The sequence below is a fragment of the Parasteatoda tepidariorum genome, chromosome 9 (genome assembly GCF_982258835.1).
Source record: "Parasteatoda tepidariorum strain Cologne lab strain chromosome 9, Ptep-v5.0, whole genome shotgun sequence".
In the NCBI taxonomy this organism is placed as follows: domain Eukaryota; kingdom Metazoa; phylum Arthropoda; class Arachnida; order Araneae; family Theridiidae; genus Parasteatoda; species Parasteatoda tepidariorum.
The window spans coordinates 50960375-50979517 of NC_141763.1; the positions used below are offsets into that span (position 1 = coordinate 50960375).

At 26.6% G+C, this 19143-nt stretch overlaps 2 protein-coding genes across 4 annotated transcripts in view; one reads left to right on the forward strand and one right to left on the reverse strand.

The window, feature by feature from the left end:
• Nucleotides 1–7830, reverse strand: part of LTV1 (LTV1 ribosome biogenesis factor) — a 29327-nt gene extending 21497 nt beyond the window's left edge. Inside the window, exons 1-4 of one of the 3 annotated variants that reach the window (XM_071186052.2) lie at nucleotides 7663–7830; nucleotides 5932–5984; nucleotides 4354–4491; nucleotides 1356–1467 (exon numbers count right to left, since the gene is read on the reverse strand). In XM_071186052.2, coding sequence (XP_071042153.1) covers nucleotides 1356–1467; nucleotides 4354–4491; nucleotides 5932–5934 — 253 coding nt within the window. In that variant the 5' untranslated portion in view covers nucleotides 5935–5984; nucleotides 7663–7830. Of the gene's footprint in view, nucleotides 1–1355; nucleotides 1468–4353; nucleotides 4492–5931; nucleotides 5985–7272; nucleotides 7414–7522; nucleotides 7639–7662 lie in introns of those variants that run through there. The other 2 variants (XM_071186049.2, XM_071186051.2) reach the window with 2 other exon arrangements.
• A 54-nt stretch (nucleotides 7831–7884) lies between these two features.
• The window catches only part of LOC107456192 (uncharacterized), a 59026-nt gene continuing 47767 nt past the window's right edge, over nucleotides 7885–19143 (forward strand). The window contains exons 1-5 of the mRNA XM_016073979.4: nucleotides 7885–8525; nucleotides 12449–12803; nucleotides 14084–14449; nucleotides 16042–16141; nucleotides 17723–17835. Of these exons, the coding sequence (XP_015929465.3) occupies nucleotides 12570–12803; nucleotides 14084–14449; nucleotides 16042–16141; nucleotides 17723–17835 (813 nt within the window). The 5' untranslated portion in view covers nucleotides 7885–8525; nucleotides 12449–12569. The remainder of the gene's footprint in view (nucleotides 8526–12448; nucleotides 12804–14083; nucleotides 14450–16041; nucleotides 16142–17722; nucleotides 17836–19143) is intronic.

Sequence of the window (19143 nt, forward strand, 5' to 3'; positions counted from 1 at the left end):
GCACTGAAGAGTGGCACTCATGCATAAGCTGCAGCCATGAAATTTGATATTTAAGAAAAAGAAATGTCAGAACTAAACACATTGGTTAAAAATGATCAATTAAAATAATTAAAGTAGTTCAATAAAATAAATGATTGAATAGTGCAGTGATATGGGTGTTAATTCGTCCCTAACTCAATACCAAACAATCAAATATATTTCTGTTGGTGGAAAAAAAAGCTAACGAACTTTAAAAATTGGATGCAGTATTAATAGTTAAAAATATACTGAGCATTAAAACTTTAACAAATAAATAACTGAATCAGTCACGATTTTTCGTTTTTATTATTAGTTTTCTATTACAAATATAGGTAGAATATTTTAAAAAGCAAATATCATGATAAATTTTTATTAGGTAAACAACAATTAACATATTTTGTGGAATGTGAACTCAATTTACATTGAAAAAAAATAGTGATTTTTTTATTTTATTTAGTACAGTGAGATTTGTGCAAGTTGAGCATTTGTGGTGTATTCCTTCAGTTGTCGATTTAGAGAGGTACTTAACTTAGAGGACTGTGTCTTTTTTTAAAAATATTTATTATACCAAGTTATTCATATATTTCTTATATATTACAAAATAAATAAAATATAAACAAAGTTCTTTAAACATTACTTTAAAACTTTATTTTATAAATTTTTTCCAATTTTATTTGATTTATTTAACTATCCCCATACTTCACAAGATATGAGATTATTTGAAGAATGAATTACAATTTGTTACATACATTAAAAACTTAACTGATAATTTAAAAAAAGAAAAGATATCTACATTTTTTTGCAAGTTATGCATGAGGATTATTTATTACAAATAATTTTTTTGAACATCAGTACCTAGAACACATGGAACAATTAAAAAACTTAATCTATTTATTTATCTATTTATTAATCCATTTATTATTATAATCTATTCATTTTAAAATTTAGTTTATTAAATGTAATTACAATTCCTACTAGTTACAAAAGATCTCATTTAATTGAACTATGGCTATATTAAAGATTTTGTTTACCTTTTAATAAAATTTCATTAAATAAGTGAAATTTTAATTTGTAACATAAATAGTATGAAAATATTTCTTTTTGTCAACTTATGAAGGGTTTAGAATAGCTTTCAATAACGCTTTAAGACTTTGACTTACTCCAATGATCAACATACGCGGAAGACACTTGAGACAGGCTAAAGGTTTCACACATTTTTATTATATTGGATAAATGAGGTTGTGGAAGAAACCTGTTGACAGGTCAACTTTGCAGGTTCCACTATACTTCTAAGCAATGTGTATTGACAATAATAATAATAAAAAAAAATAAATTACCTCTAGATGGTTGAGCAGCCATGTTTGGACGTGTGCTTGATGATGCATGTGGTACAGGCGAATCAGATTCACCCATCAACTCAGCAAGTTTGCCCATTATCAGAGAAGCTCCCTAAAAGTGCATATTAAATGGAAGTTATAAAAGTGCCTGCTTTTGCATACACATATCGCAAACATGTTGCATAACAACCACCCTTAAAGTATACATTTATAATTCTTTCTAAAATTAAGAAAAAGTATGTGCCGATATTAGAGACGTAAAATCAATATTAAAGTGAGAGAGAAATAAAATACCGGTAAAATCTGTCAAATCACTAGTAGAAAATTTATATGATAAACATCAAAGCCCGCTAGATTCTCTGAAAAAACTTAGAGGCATTTTTAATAATCTGCTCTCAATTGCTTTTGTTTTTTTAGGCAACCAAGTAGATTTTTATGTTTTCTGTCCCTTTGTAAGAATTAATATTAATTTGTGCCCGCTATTGTATATATTACTTCATTAAGGACTGTCATTATAGAACATCCTTTACACATTTTAGGATGTATTGTAAATTGTACATATTTATTCGTTGTTAAAAAGTTTAACAGCTAACAGCTGTTTACAGAATAACATATATTTAATGATCTATAAATGATAAATTAATATTTGGTCCTGGGCGAAACTTAAATGTAAAGCAAAAGGTAATTATCATATGCATTTATAATAAAATATTCAGAATATAACAAATGTAAGAATAAATAATACTAAGTATTATCTCCAATAAAGAGAACATAAAATATTCCAAGTTACAGGCGTGAGATATGGAAATTTTTCTAAATGATACAGGGTGCATAAGCACCTTTTAAGTACTTTTTAAGCACTCAAAAATATTTTTAAGCACTATAAACAATAACAAAATGCAAAATAATTTTCAAAGATTTTACATGATCATGATTATATGACTAGTTTCTGACAAAAAACTCTTTTCTTGATTATATTAGATTAGTCATTATAAAATAATCGAAAGATTTTTTGGTTCAATACCAGATCTGGAAAATGAAGCCTGAAATTGAGAATGAAGCAGAGCTGTGCATGAGAGTGCAATCTCACCAAACCCAGCTCAGTTGACGCACATGCGGACCTGCAAGTATTTCATCAAACATGTAAAATGATTAGCACTTTCATACGCTATGGATAGACGGTACACTGAAATAGATTGCGGTTGAATGAATTGGGAAAATGCTGAATAGAAAAATGTGAAAATAACGCTTTTGCACAATACGTAGTGAAAATCAACATGGTAAAGAAAAAAATCTGATTTTCGAAAAGGAAAAACTAAGCACTTTTTAAAAACACCCAATGAAAAAAAGCACCTTTAAGGGCGTTTAAAAAACAAAAATAAGGACCTTTAAGCACTTTTTAAAAACGATATGCACCATGCGACAGGATTCATTTTCTTACAGATTAAAAAAATGATATACCAGAAGAAGATTGCCGGAAAAAGAAATTATGTAAACTTTTTTTCCCCCAATGAGTAGTTTTTTCAGTACTTAATTTCTCTCTCTCTCTTTTTTGCACATCCAAGACAAATAAAAAAAAAAAGTTATTTTTATACACAACACCAAGGTTGGCAAGATTTTGCCGCAGGTGGAAAAAACCATGGTAAATACCGGTAAAAACCGTCCTGGCAAAAACAGGTTTTTCCCAAGCAAAGTGGCAAAAACCTATATTTTCCAAGATGAGAGGACAAAAACACATTTTTGATACAAAATTATTCCTAAAATTGAAATATATACTATGAATATAAATAATTACAAAAAAATTAACAAAACTATTATTCCATAATTAAATGATAATGTATCATTTTAGTAGTTTAAAACATTATTGATTGGAAAATTTGTGATTATTCTCTTTTTTCCAGTGAAATGAACTTATTTTTAAATTAATACAAATATAATTTAAAGCATAAAATATCTATCAACATGTGTAGTTAATTATTGTACAAATAATAATTTTTTATAATAAATAATAGTATTATACAAATAATAATATTTATTTGTAAAAAAACATTTATTTTAGGATTCTAAAATGAAAAGAGATCAAAAACTTTCAATCTTTTAAAAATTATTACCCTTAGGTATATTAATTATTAATATATTAAAAATAATTTTTTCATGAAAATGTATCAAAATTATTATTCCTTATGATTGATTTAAATTTGTTTCAAGTATTTTGTAATAATATTTAATCAGCAATTTAGATAATTTGGTTTTTGCCGGTTTTTACCAGTTTTTGCCGGTTTTTACCAGGTTTTTGCCACTGTCCTGGCAAAAACCCCTTTTTGCCGGCAAAAACTCCAACCCTGCACAACACTAACATTTCTAAAATGTAAAGATTTTTTTTATTTAATAAATTATTTTCATTAACATAGCCCTTTGCAAGTAGTGGGCACATAAAAACATTTAAAATTGCGAGATTTATGGCAACATTTTAAAAAAGATTGATGATTAAACCAGGTTCTTTTAGGATAAAATGATACGCATCAGAAAGGGTCAATAAAATGTATGTTTTGAGATTCACAAATAGTAAAATATATATCATATTAAAAATATTAAGATTTTAAAAAATATGCAAAAATCATGAGTGAAATTATCGAATAAGGATGTAGAAATGAGAATACGGATAAAATTATTGCATTAAATAGTGAATCCTTAGGAGAACGATTTGAATTTCACATTTCATAATAATATCAGGATTTAATTCAGGAATCACGTGAAAATCAACCGCAATAACTGCAAAAAAACAAAACAAAAAAAAAAAAAAAACATGATCGAATAATCATATGGGATAAGTGGGAATCAAGCGTGCCAATAAGTAATTACACAAATGTGTGATTCAAATTAATTTTTAAAAAAATAATATCATAAGAAAATATCGAAATTTAAAAATTCATATGAATATCAGTAGCAAGAACTGTAATAAAGATGATATGAAATAAAGACACTAAAATTTACATACTGGTTTGTAATTTCCTTTGATTTCAACCCACTCATGTTCAAGCGTTTTTCCATCAGCATTTAATGCTGATTCATGGCCATGTAAAACCATATATTTTGTAGAGTTTTTCTTTGTAAAAGCTCGCTTCTTTTTTGTAGGCTAAAGAAAAGAAAAAAAATTAAATAACATCACCTTATTTATATTGATAAACCTTTCATCATAAGTCAAATTAATGCAATATACCTTGGAGTATATTTTTTAATAAAAAAGAAATTAACCTTTAGTATAATAACATTCTCAATAAAATATTGGTCTTACTATAATAATGTTTCAAGAATGACAAAATGTCTAAGTGTCATATTGAAACTCTTGATTTAAAACTTTTGAGTCATAATAGAGTGTGAAAATATAAAGGGATTTAACAACCATACAATAAAAAAAATAATAATAATAAAAAAAAACACTGTGTGGTTCTTTGATTGGTTGCTACACTCGATTAGATTTTATTTGATCCAAATAATAATAATAAGGGGAAATAAACATACCACACTTGTTTAATTATTCTTTTGTTAGAAATCATAATTTGTAACTCAAACTATACACGATTTCGTATTATCTATAATTGTTATTCAAAAATTATTTTTATCGATTCACAATTTATAAAAATTTATGAGTTAAAACAGGGGAAAAAGACAAAGCTTTAAAGAAAACAATTGTTCAAATGTTAGTTATGTTCGGTATTATCAATTTCAAACATCCTTTCTTTTGGCTTGCACTAAGTAGTCCATTGTTGGAAAATACTGAAATGCATACATACGAGAAACACTTCAGAAGAAATTTGGGTTAGTTAAAAACTCTTTACAAAATTTTTTATAAATTAAATGGACGTGATACAATATTTTTAATTTTTAAAAGCATATCGATATTTTCAAATTAAGTGGCAAAAAGACACATATTTATTTATTTATTATTTTTTTTGGCTTAAACTCCAATGCCATACATTATATATAAATTGCAATTATTATTAAACAAATATTTTAAACCTTTCATTTGGGTATTTTCAATTTCACCGTTTTGAGCACCATTTTATTTTTTTAAAATTTATATGTTTAACTTAAATATAACATACCTAGTAGCAATCTATATGTATTTTTGTAACATTTAAGGATATATTTTTGAATGTGAATGTTTTTCAGGTCCTCAATTTTTACTTATTTAAATCAATTTATGGACTTATTGATCAACTTATTGAGAAGACAATAATTTGCAAAATCAGATACAAGTCTCATTCTGAGAGAACTTAATTTTCAAAATTCACTAAGTTATGAGTAGATTTTTCATATTTACATAAAAATTGGACCTTTCTCAAAAACTCCAAAGTTACCCCTGATATATATTTATGATATGAGACGAAACAACATTGTCAACAAATGATGATTTTTTTAATAAGGTACTTTGTTTAGATTAGTTCCGTGTATTTATGCAAAATTTGCTATATATTTATCGATATACTTCTGCAAAAACACAAGTAAATTAATATTGCACACTAAAAATGCAATATTTTTTGCATAAAATACAGTAATAGCATAATTAACTCACCATAGTGTAATGATCCGATAGTGCAGGTAACCGATAATGAAAAAGTGGATGGTCTGAAAAAAAGAAGACAATTGAAAAATGAATTGCGAAAATGAACAATAAAAATCAGAAATTTTTTTTAAAACTCTTTAATTCTAAAAGATGAAATTAAAGTAAAATGCGTACAAACTGGGCTAACAGCCATTCCAAAGTCCTGTTCTTTGAAGATTACTTAAACTAATGTAGGTGGCTTGAACATTACTTTAGCGAATTGCTGGAAAATTCTTCAAATTTTAAGATATTTCAATTGGAATTTTTTTAAATAGTTGCCAAATATGATTCACTACAAATTAAGATAATTTTTTTTAATAAATTTTTTTGCCGTGCAAGCCCATAAAAGTGCTACCTTTATTATTCATATCTTGTGCAGTATTAATTCTTTCTCAAATTTGAAAACAAAAATTTCATAATTAATTTTAAATTTCTCTAAAATTTTTACTTAACTTTATTAAATATTTTAAAAGTTATAGTAGAAAAAAAAAGTAAGACAAAATAGTTTGTTTCTCTTTTTTAAAATTTAAGCTAGGCTCACGAAATTTTGTGTAACCAAAATAACTGTCACAAGTTAGAAATCTATTGCTATACTTTTTGGCATAGGGTGTTGAAAAACATTATTTTCCGATTACAATTTATTGACGGTTCCTCAAACCTTTAAACTTCATTGATATGTATTAAAAATTGCATGATTTAAACACTTCTGAAAATAATTAGTTAAGTATTCCTAAAGAACTATGAAGAAATGCATTAATATAGAAGTATTTCCATCATTTTATGTACCCCATGCTTTATTTTATCTAGAGAGAGTCCCATGACACAATTTAATATATTTATTAATACAATGATAATTCCTTAAGAACATCACGTATTAAATAAAAATTTTGTACAATAAGAGTGTAAAGAGAAAACTAATATTTTTTATCCAAATCAGTACTTATTTCCGCATCAGTATTTGTAGGCACGACAAAAATTTTCACATTTGCAAAATAAATGAAAAAAAAATGTAGTGCTTTGAATGGAGTTCCTAAGAGTCATACTCTTCAAGTTTATTTTACGATGTTTCTTTTAAACTCATTCCGTGCCACTGCTTGATTTTCAACACAACTTGTCGATGACATTATGACTACGATTGTTCCCACACTTACACAGATTATATCTAAGGATTTAACAACCCTCAGTTATTATGAATCTGACATTATTAAGTTGCTGGAAATAGAAAACAATAACACAGCGTAATGAATATACCAACTACATAACTCTTGAATAATAAAACTTTCCTAAAATAATAGATCTAATTTAAGTTACCTTGAAGGTTTTCTTTTTGAAAAAGTAATGCGTAACAAATATTTTACAAAATACTTTAAATTTACAAGGAGAAAACCAATTTGCTTGGCATGCGTGCCAAAAATTACCAGAAAGAGATACAAATGAATCCGGCTGCCTGTCTTTGCGAAAAAATAGTTATCAGCGTGCCAATGCTAACCAAAAATTTGAAAAAAAGTTTCAGAGGGTGATTTTCAAATAATGCGATACTGATTAATAAGGGAATTATTACTCTTGTTTAAGCAATGCAAATGTGCCAATTTTACATCTCGAGATCCTTGTGAATTGCAAAGAGATAAGAATAAAGAAAAGAAACCCATATATCTCTGTGAATGCAAGTGCGGTTAAGTTAGAAAAATATGATTTTTATACCTCGTATTGTAATGATGAAGGCTTTTGAGTTGATTAATGTTTAAAATGTATTTTATTTTAATTTTCTCTATCACTTTAATTCATTCAATAAATTTCACTTAATTTTAAAATTTACCGCCCTGCGGTTGCCGACTTTTTTTCATCTCGTGTAAACGCTCTCTAGTGGCTAATTTTTTAAACCAAGAATTTTTTTTTTCAAAAGAGGACTGTCAATTTTTTTCTATCCGCTAAATTAACCAATCACAATTCGTTGTTTAACGAATCTTTGTTGTGTGAGTGGAAGTACGTGGTGAAATAATAGATTTTCTTGAAAAAAAGTCGCCTAAATAAAGAAATAAGTCTGAAAAAGTGTTTTAGAATATTATGTGTGACACTAATATCAGATACAGCATATATACACATTTTATGTTGGGTGATTGAAACAACTTATTTAATTGAACCCGCCTAATCGTACCAAACACAGTTTGACTCGACGAGGCGATATACTTATTTATTCTGCAGCCATATTTATAATTCTCGTCTTTTGTTTTAGTTGTTTCGTCGGAATCGAAGCTTTTTCCTGTATGTGGGTGACTATGTAGTTTTTTATTTTATGAGAAGGATTATTTAATTTTAGCAGAGACTCATGTTTCTTCGTCGATCATAGAAAACCATGTTTATACTATAGGAGTTAAACAGCAGTGTTGTTGAAGTGATTTGGTTGAGATTCAAAACATAGTGTACTCGTACGGCTTATCATCTGTAGATGATAGAAAGGAAAATACTTTATGTGATATTTGTCGTAATTTTACACAAAATACCTATTGTGAATCATGCATAATTAGTAATTTATATCTAGTTAGTGACGAATTCCATTAAATATGGTGAGTTCAAAAATCTTGAAAATATATATTTTTTTAGATGTATGTCATACTTTGTGATTTGAATACATTGTGTTAATTTCTTATGATCACTAAAATCGAATGTAGCAAAATTATTATATGATATTTATGGTGATTTTATAGCTAAAATTTTTATATTCCTTTGTTTTCCACATAGGTAATCATCCAATTTATTACTGCATTAGAAATTTTATTTATTTTCTTAATGTTTTCCAGTTTTTTTTAAATTGCACCCTTAGATTATATTTTTTTCTTTGAAAAAGTTAAGGTTGTTATTTTAAAATGCAATCTGTTATCCAAATTAGATACAGAAGTTAATGCGAATTAATTCTGCATTCCCAATTTAAGTAAGTCTGCATTCCCAAAGTAAATGAATGAAATGATATTTCTCAGAAATGATGCACTTGGTAGTACTTTTAGGATAATCATCTTTGCTGTATTTTTATAATATTTAGATATCATTTCTAAATAAAATTTTTTCCCTTTCATTTATCATTTCAAAGTGTTTTTTTTACCATGTATGCGTAACTACATGAATGGATAAATTCCATTGTACCAACGACATTAAAGTTACTCTGTTTTTACGGTTTGGCAGTGCATAAACATCTGTCAAATAATGTCCCCCTTTATGAACAGTAATTGGGAGAAAAGTTTCCTCAGATGCTCCATTTTTTTCATTAGTGTGTAAATATATTTTTGTGCATGTTGATCCAATTTGTTTTCTGTATCTATGACTGCACATAAATTATTACCATGTTTTGACAACAACCAGTTATTGGCAAGCATGAAACTAAAGAAAAAAAATTGGTTAAGTTTAAAAAGTAAAACCCGAAGCCACTCCTAAGTAAACAACTTGGTATTCTAAAAATATATTTTAAGTATGACATCCTGGTAGTTTCACTTGGCATCTTGTAAATTATAGTTGACAAGAACAGTTATTGATATGTGAATATTCTTTCAACTTTGGACTAAATTCAACATAATTTTAAAACAACTGTTTTTTTATTTTTGCGGTAGCTGCCGCCTCTAAAGTGAATGCATGTTTTTCTACTAGTGGGTTGAGTTCTGTGTTCTGGTAGAAGTCTACGAAAAACTTAAGAAAAAAAGATGAAATCATAGATGGTTGTAACTGAAAAAGTAATATTATATATATATAATAATATATAACTTGAAGCCATCCTCGGGAAAACCTGTACAAGTTTTATTAAAAACATTTGGAAATTTAAAATTCATTTGGTGCCTCGGCAGTGGTGCCGCTTCTATTCCCCATTTAGTGAATTTTTTAAAAATTTGGTCTGCTGAGAAGCCATGGCAGAAGTGGTCGCAGAAGTTTACAGACTTCTTACAGAAAGATATTTTTTTGATTTGCTTTTCTGCAGAAATGTATACGTAAAATTCAAATAGTGCATTTAAATAATAATATTTTGAAGCTCTCAATGTAGGCAGATATTGTAAATCCATTTTGGTTTTATTTTCGGCAGTTATTCACATTGCTTTTCACACGGTTTTTAGATATCCCAATATTTTTCAAGTGATATGGGAGATACAAATTGCACATTTGATCATTTACTTTTTAAGGCAAATATTCTCTTGATATTTTTTGGCAGTTATTGCTTTTGTTTTCTACATAGTTTTTAAAACCCGATATTTTTAATACAGTATTATTTATTACAACAAACGAATCTTGAAACGAAGTATGCATTTAAGCTACCATGTTTGTATTAACGAGTCTGGGCATTTCGTCATTGATCTGTTTTTTAGTGGGTAATTGCTGCTACAGATTTCATGGTATTTAATTATTTTATCTTGCAGATATATTACAGATTGTGTGTGCAGATATCTTGCAGATTCTGCCACAGGGCCCAAAAGTGGTTTTAAGTTGTGCCTTTTAAGAATCTTTTGATTTCTCATGTGTCATTTCCCAATTGTTGCCAAAATTTGATGACGAGTGTAGTATGGATATAGAATATAAATAATATCTTAATTTAATAAAATTTTCCATTACATTACTGTGCAAATTTAAATGTAGTATATCACTGTATTGAACTTCTTTGTTCTATATTGGCATAACTATTACCGATTCCTATAAACAGTATCGCTACCTTGACGTTTATGTCGTTATATTACAAAACACGCCTTACTAATTCTATTTATAAAATTGATTTTTAAAATCAGCTCACTTGTATGACTAAACATTTGCTTTTTGCACATTAGGTACATGTGTTTATATTTGCTCTTTATTTTAATTCTTTAGCTTTCTTAATTTTTGTTTTGCATGTTATTTCATTTATTTTCAAAAAATAAAGTATTTCTCAGAATTCTTTCTTTAATATGCATGATTTCCTAGAATATTTCTGCCAGGGTTGGCAGGTTTTTGACATGTGACAGTTTTTGACAGTTTAAACCATGGTTTAAACCGTCACGTCAAAAACCTCACTGTCAAAAATGTCGAAAATGTCAAAAACCTATATTCATATGTGAAATTTAATTAATACATAAAATTTATATATTTTTTAAAGAAGGATAGTGTTTCTAAATATGTTCTAGAAAAAATAAATTTAAAATTTTGAAGAAACACTTATATTTTGAATAGTAACCAAAATCTTGTACTTTTGAAAGCTCACATCTTTTGTAATATTATGTATTCATTTTCATGTGTTATTGAAAATCTGCAGTGATATTATTAAGAAATTTATTTATAACCAAATTTAGTGTATAGTATAGATTATACTAAAAATTAGACATTTTTAAAGATAAACATTAGCAGTTTTGCACATTAGACATCTTTTAAAGAAAAATCTTTTTAATATTCTTTTAAATCTTCTTAATAATCTTTTTAACATAAGACAATACAAATTTAAGTGCTTTCTGTTAAATACACAGAGTAGTTAGTGTCGATTTACAGTATATTCAGCCTATTCATTTACTATGCTGAAAATTTAGTTTATCCAAATACTTGTGAATTTCATTTTGCTGAATACTATATACATAGTTTTGTTGAATATCTAAATATTCAGCTGTTGAATAATTACTTCTTGCTTTCAAGATATGCATTATTTGTATTCTTAATACAAGTGGGGGAAAAAAATTAAGAGGTAAAAATTGTTTTAAAATGATAAGTGTAATAATTATAAATAAATATAATAAACAATATGAATTATATTTATCATTATTCACAAATATAACTACTTTTAAATTCAAATTAACATACTGGATAATAAAGATATTCGGTATAACATTAAATTTTTTTTTCATACACTTGTATCAAGTTTGTATTTATACAACATAACTTGTAAGTTCCTTATAAATATTAGTTATATGTTCCTTATATGTCAAAAATGCATAGTAATAAACTTTTAATTTTCTTAAGTATCAAAAAAAAAATTTTTTTTTCAAAATATAAATATTTAAAAAAATTTTGCGCAAAATGTTTCTGCACATGCATTTGAATATAAATTACTGAGATTTTAAATCTGTTATTTTACCTTAATTTTAATTAAAAAAATATTTTAAAACCTGCTGATTACCTATAGTATAATTAAATTTCAATATAATGCATGGCAACTGTTGGTAGTTTTGAAGTTTATATATTTTATTGGCAAACTTTAGTTTTTGACATTTTTGACGGGTTTTTGACGGTTTAAACCAGTATTATACCCTTGTCATGTCAAAAACCACTTTTTGACGTCAAAAACCCAACCCTGATTTCTGCTAATTTTTTTTAATTGATCCTTTTTTTTTTCAGTCTAAATGTTAGTAATGCAGCAAAACTTTTAATTATAAAACTATCAACAATTATTATTTTGCTGGAATTTCATTTTAATTTTGCATGTATCATTTTAATTTTGTCAGTACAAAGATGTTGCTTGTTTTCTTATATTATTATTTGCCTTTTATTTTTGCAGGTTACTTTAATTTATTGAAGCTTTTGGCTGATGTAAGCAATTTTAATGCCTTTCTTCAGCCTGATTTCATTTAAGAGCATGTTTTGTAAGGTTTATTATTTTGAAAAGTTTTTTGAGTGTTATGCATAGACGTGACTTAAAGGAGGAAAGAATGCAAGACGAAGGAAGTGATGACGATGAAAGCAATTCAACCATAGTAAAATGGTTGATTGCTGCCATTAGAAAAGTTAAATACCAAAAGCAAAGAGCATCTGTTGATCGTATTTGCAATGTTATTAATCAAACACATAACATTCATAGACAGACTGTTATTGATCAGTTAGAAAAAGCAGTAAATAAAGGATTGATATTAAAGGTATGCTATAGTTTAATAGAAAATTCTTGTATTACTTAGTTTGATTAAAAATATTCAATGAAATTACTTAAAATGGCCCCCAATTTTTAAAAGTTATACTTTTAAATGACTGTAATTTCCTTAGTGCAGTTAGTGTAATTGCCTTTAATAATTCAAAGTCTCTTTGGAAGCTAAAAATATTTCGAGTTGTAGAAAATTCGACTAATTGAAAACAGAATAAAATATGGTAACTTAAGTTTTTTTTTAACACTTAGGTGTATAGGCTTAAGTTTCAAATAATGTTAGCAGAAAAAAGGCTAGCTTGGTGCTGTAATCTTGTATGTGATAGTCGATGAATCATAAAATATTCTTTTTTCTCTCTGAAATTTGTGTCAAGCTGTGATAGCCATTCTTCAAAACTCATACTCATTATCCACATTGTTAAGATTTAGTGAAGTTGCAGATCTATGCCAAAATTCCTACATTGTTGAAAACCCCTATTATCAAAAGACAAGTAAACCAAACAATTATAAAACTTAAGCAGAAACAGAATTCTCAGACAAAAGGTGCAGGGTTGGCTTTTTATGTCAAAAACTGACTTTTGACATTACTCATCAAAAACCTGTTGAAGAGTGTCAAAAATTGTCTAATCTGATAATAACTGAAAGAAATTTGGTATAAGCTTTTTTTCTTTGTCTTTTGGGAAATTTTATTTGAAGTAAAGTCATGCACGATACTTTCATTATGATTGCTATTAAATTATGATTTATACTATGTATATTGTCTATAAGAATTAAGCCAAAATTATTGAAACTTATTTACTGGTTTTTGTAAAAACAGTTACTAAAATATTGAAAAAAAAGAGGAAATTATTTTTTAGATTATAAATATTCAGTTCATATTACAAATAATTGTTGTCAATCAAAATTGTATCAATTCCTCTATGCCACAATTTATGCATATATTTTAGATGTAAATTATTTTCTAAATTCCTAATTATTTTTGGATCTCACCTTGTTTAATGTTTTTTAATTCTAAGTATTGATGAAGAAAATAAAGGAAACACTTTGAAATTTCACATAATTTCTTCTTCCAGTAATCAGATGTCTGTGAACATAAGAGTGATTTCCATCCTTGTTTGTCTGCTATAATATAGTAAACAATTAACTAATAGATTTTTAAAAGTGATATATTTATTGGTGTATTAAATTTCCCAGTACTCAAACATCTTTAAACTTAATTTGATTAAAAGTTTTCATTCAATTTTCCCAAGCATATTTTATTTTCAATGTATTTTTCAGGTTTACTGTAAAGGGTTGTTGTCTTACAAAGACCCCGGTGCAATGTGCAACATGAAAAGCCGTACTCTTCGTGTGCATTCTGGGGCTGATCTTGGTAAAGTCATTATCAGAGCAATACGAGAATTAGGGGAGAACAATGGTTCCACTTTGCGATCCATCGAGAAATACTTACGGCAGACTTTTTCCCTTAGTATTGATCCGGGTACTGATCTTGGACAACAGCTTCTTCAGTCAGCAAAGAGAGCTGTTTCTAATGGATTGATTATTCACGAAGGAAGGAATTACAAGTTAAAGAGGTTGTCCTTCCGCAAGGGGTCTCTTGATCCATCAACTCTCTCTCATACACCTGTTTCAAGTCCAAATAAGGTAGTGTATTCTTATAAGTTAATTTATATAAAATTTAAAAATTGCATAAAGGAGGAAGGAAAGATATACTGATTGATTGTAAACTATATATAATATAACTAGATATACTATTTTGCATAAGACAAATTTGTTACTTTGAAATATGTTTGGAATTTGCAAAATAGTAATAAAAAATAGTTTTTTCAGGGTAGATTGTATTCCGGGTTTCTCGTATCATTTCTCCAGGTCTAGAAACTAAAAATAAGGAGTGATTTTTTTGTGTGCAGAATTCCGCGTATATCAAGACCTCTGATTTGCATTCTTCCACGAGTCAGAACATAAAATCCGATGAAATTTTCACCGCAATTTAAAATTTAAAGTAAGAATTAAGTTCTACAATCTGGAATTTAAATTTTGAAACCTTCGCTGAATTGTGTTAGCGAGATGTTTTCAAACATGTGACTCTTCTGCAAATATAATTTTTGGTTTGTCGGATTTTCGTAGTTTTTAATATTTGAAACAACGCCGGAATCCTCTAATATCGAGATTCATGTTCATGCAATTTTAATATCTAACATCAATTTTCGTATTTACCTAATTTAAAAAGCATGCATCACGATTCATATTTAAGCAAGTTTAAAATCCGATGTCGTTATTCCTATTCACTGGATCTAAAAAATCATGTGCATCACGATTCATATTTACGCAATTCAAAAACCCAATAATTTTAATATATATTTATTTTTTTTAATAATTTTATTTAATAATAGTCAAAAAAATTTTGAATTGTAAGGTATACAATTTATTACATCATTTTAAAGTATGTAATTTTACATGGCAAAATACAAAGTTTGAGTGAAATCTGTTGATTAGCTCCTGAGAAATACATTTTTAATCATGTTACTTTTTTAAAATTTGATTCCTCAGGATCTATTCAACCGATTTTGTTTAAATTTTATATTTTGCCTTGTAAAATGACACATTTTAAAGTGATGTAAAATTATGAATGCCTTACAATTCAAATTTTTTTGCCAATTAATAAAATTAAAAGAATAATTAATGATAAATAATAAAAAAATCTTATAATTCTGGAAGAAAAATTTTCATTTTGCTGAAAAAGATTTCAAAATGGCGAACTACGCAAAAAGTAAAACTGACTTTAAGGGGTCAAACTTTTGGCCTCTCTCTTGACCATACTGTTGGGACTATATTTCACAGATTGCAGCTATGTAAAAAAGATATGCTTATTCAGAGAAAGTATGTTTTTGTGCCTGAGTTCATAACTTAAAATATTGTCCTTCACTAATTAACATATTTTAGGTCACCCCCTCTAACTATGAAGTTGGATTCCTAGAATTTGAAGATCCGTTCATTAGATCAAAAGCTATTCAACTATTTGATCAAAAGCTAAAGCCATTTCTTTTACGCACTGTAATTCTGTTAGTCCCAATCCTTAATTGCCTAAAAAAATTTGACCACTTTCAGAATAATGAGAATGTTTAAATTTTAACGATGCCATCATAAAATCATCCGCAAAAGTACTTTTAGTGACCAGGAAATGAAAGATTAAATTAGTTTTAAACAAAATGTTTAATTGTAATTTTTCTTGTTAGAAAATTCCTTTGATGGTTTGTCAATTCTGCAAAGAAGGTGCTTTTGCAAGAAATGGCCGATTTGAATGCCTGCTTAATTGTCACATATGTAATAGCTCTGGTATGTAGAATCTTCCTGATATTCAAATTTAAGTATAATTCTATATTTCAAGTTATCATTTGTGAATTTCTTTCTAAAATTGTCTTGTCAAATTTTTATAAAAATTTCTGTGTAATTTTTAAAATTGATGGATATGCAATACACTTTGTTATTTCAACAGTTTCGTAAATTTAAAAGTTGTAAAAACTGGAGAATTGATTTTTTTTATGTTTTGTAATTTTTTATTGTATTTTCGAAGATGAAAGCAAGCTGAGATGTTGGTGCAATATTGTCTTAGTTTGAGAATAGATTTTTTAATTTAGATTGCTTTAATCAAAAATCATATTTCAGTTTTTAACAATTATTTAAATAGTTTTTGAGTGATTAAAATTTAAAAACATGATTAGTTATAATTTTTATTTCTCAGGAATTATTAAATCATTTTAATATTTCTTTCATCTAGAATAGAGTCACAATGCTATTTGTTTTAAAAATCATATGTTGTGATTCATCTTTTCACTGTTTAAAATCACACATTGAGATTCATAGTTGCGCTATTTAAACATTACACATAGCGATTCTTCTTCACTCTGTTTCAAAACCGCACATCCAGATTCATGTTCAGACTATTTGAAAATCTAATATCGCGATTCGTATCCGTGATATTAAAAAATTATGAGATGAAGTCAAAGTTAGCTGAGCTATAAATGTTTAATTGGGAAAGAAAATGATGTCCTTTGTTTGCTAGGAAGAGATAATAAAAGATTAAAGCAAGTCATTTAAAAAAATGGACATAAAAGTTGCTAAAAATCATGTTTTTTTTTTCTGTGATTGAAAGTATAATTATTTCCTTGAAAAAACTTGCCATGATATAGCAAAAATAAATATTATTTCTCTAAGTTTTTGTGTTCTATTTTTATTTTTGAAATTATAAATGTATTTTGAAAGAGATAGTTAACCATATTTTAATTATTCATTTATTTTCCTCTTATTTATCAAGTAACTTTTAGATTTTTTTTTAATTTTATTTTTCAAGTTGCAGAGTGTTGATGTGTTTTGCGTGCTACAAAAATTTTATTTTTTAAAAGTTTTTAATTTTTATTGACTAAATTTTTTCATAAGTAAATGTATTTTTGTTTATATACGGAGAGAGCAAATTACTCCAAATCGGCAACTTTAAATTTTATTTTTAGAGCATCTAGCCCTAATTGAAATGTTGTGTATGTATTTTTTTAAAATATAATTTTGGGTTTCTGTGTATGCACTTTCAGAATTTTATTATTTAGAATTTTTTTTAGCTACTATAATAAAAACTGGAAAGGTTTATCACAAGGAATATTTAATTTTTTTGAATGGAGTCAATTTTTTTTTCTCATTCACGTTGTCTAATTATGTAATAATTTAATATTTTTGAATTATTTTGATTTCATATTTTATAATTTTTTTTAATTTCTCTTTGCACTTTCATTTTGTAAATAAGTGATTCTTATGAATTTCGTGCGTAAGTAATTTCTAATTATTTATTTATTTATTAATTATTTTTTTTTTGTCTCTTGATCAAAGTGTTAATTTTTTTTCAAAATATTTTGTTTATTTTCTTAGGACATCCTTCTTGTTTTGGATTGCTGCCCCAAGCTCTGAAAGTAATTAATGAATCAAAATGGGAGTGTTTTCATTGTAAAATATGTGTTATATGTGGAGAAAAAACTGAAAAAGTAATGTTATTTTTCTCACAGAAGTACTTTTATTAATATTATCTTTACTAGTTTAATTTTAATTTCACAGATATGCAAATCATTTTAATATGAATGAAATTCTTTAATGTTTATCATTAAACCATTTTAATATCTGACTGGAAAAAGTAGGGTTCGTAGATGTTCTGATATTCCAGCTAAAAGATATTTTGTCTCTATTTTTAGCCTGATTTTTAACTTGTCCTGATATTTCTGATTTTTGTGTGTGCTCAAAATGTTAAATTTTCTACCAGTAAAAATTATACTGATACAGGTTTTATAATAATTGATGTAAAGAATTGAAAGATTTGGATTTACGTTCCAATATCTTTTCATTTCAATAATGATCGTAAAAATCCCAAAATTTAATAGTTCGAACTTAAGATTGTACGCTAATTTGTTCAGGAGATATAACCTTGACCGCGAGATTCATTGGTTAACATTTTTATGAATTCAGCCAACTTAGGTATAAAAAAAAAAAAGAAGAAAAGTAATTAACAATTTTTTATTATCAAATTTTTAAGGAGAGGAATAAATTTTATGATTTATTGTTTTTATTTAACACTTAATCTTATAGACTGGCATTTTGTAGTTTCTCAATTATTGATTCATCTCTTTTATTCAATTTTAAATATAATTGATTTCAATCAATAACAGAGTAATCATGTCAGAAAATTTTAGAAAGGTGAATTGTCTGATAATTCGTTAAATTTCGGCACTAATATTTATTCTGTTTTTAATTCGAGATTATTGAAACCCTACTTTGAAATTATTTGATAAAGAAAGTTTACAAAAATTGATATAAACTCATATGAGAGGAATAAATAAAGTGATGTTGTTTTATTAGTCTTTATTTAATTAATTTATTTTTGAGACAGTACTATAAAAATTTTCCATATATTTTTTTCAAACTATTATGAGTGGTAAAATACTTCATTAATAAAATTATACTTGAAATTAAAAATAGAATATTTATTATTCATTTGTATTATAATATTTGTCTACTATACTTTGGTGTGGCAAATAATACTTTTAAGTCTGGTATAACTGTAGTGTTAAAATTTTTTTTTTGAAGAACGTTGTCTTGATTTTTTCTTTGGCCAATTAATTTGAATAAACAATTACATTACAATTAATTTGAATAAATTAGATAAAACGTTTATGAGTTTACAATAAGGAATAATAGTTAATACTTCGGCAAGATCTTTAAATTCCTAATGCCAATAACCTCCATTAGAATCTTGAAGTATCATGTTAAAATGTTTGTGATTTCTATACAAAGTTTTGTAT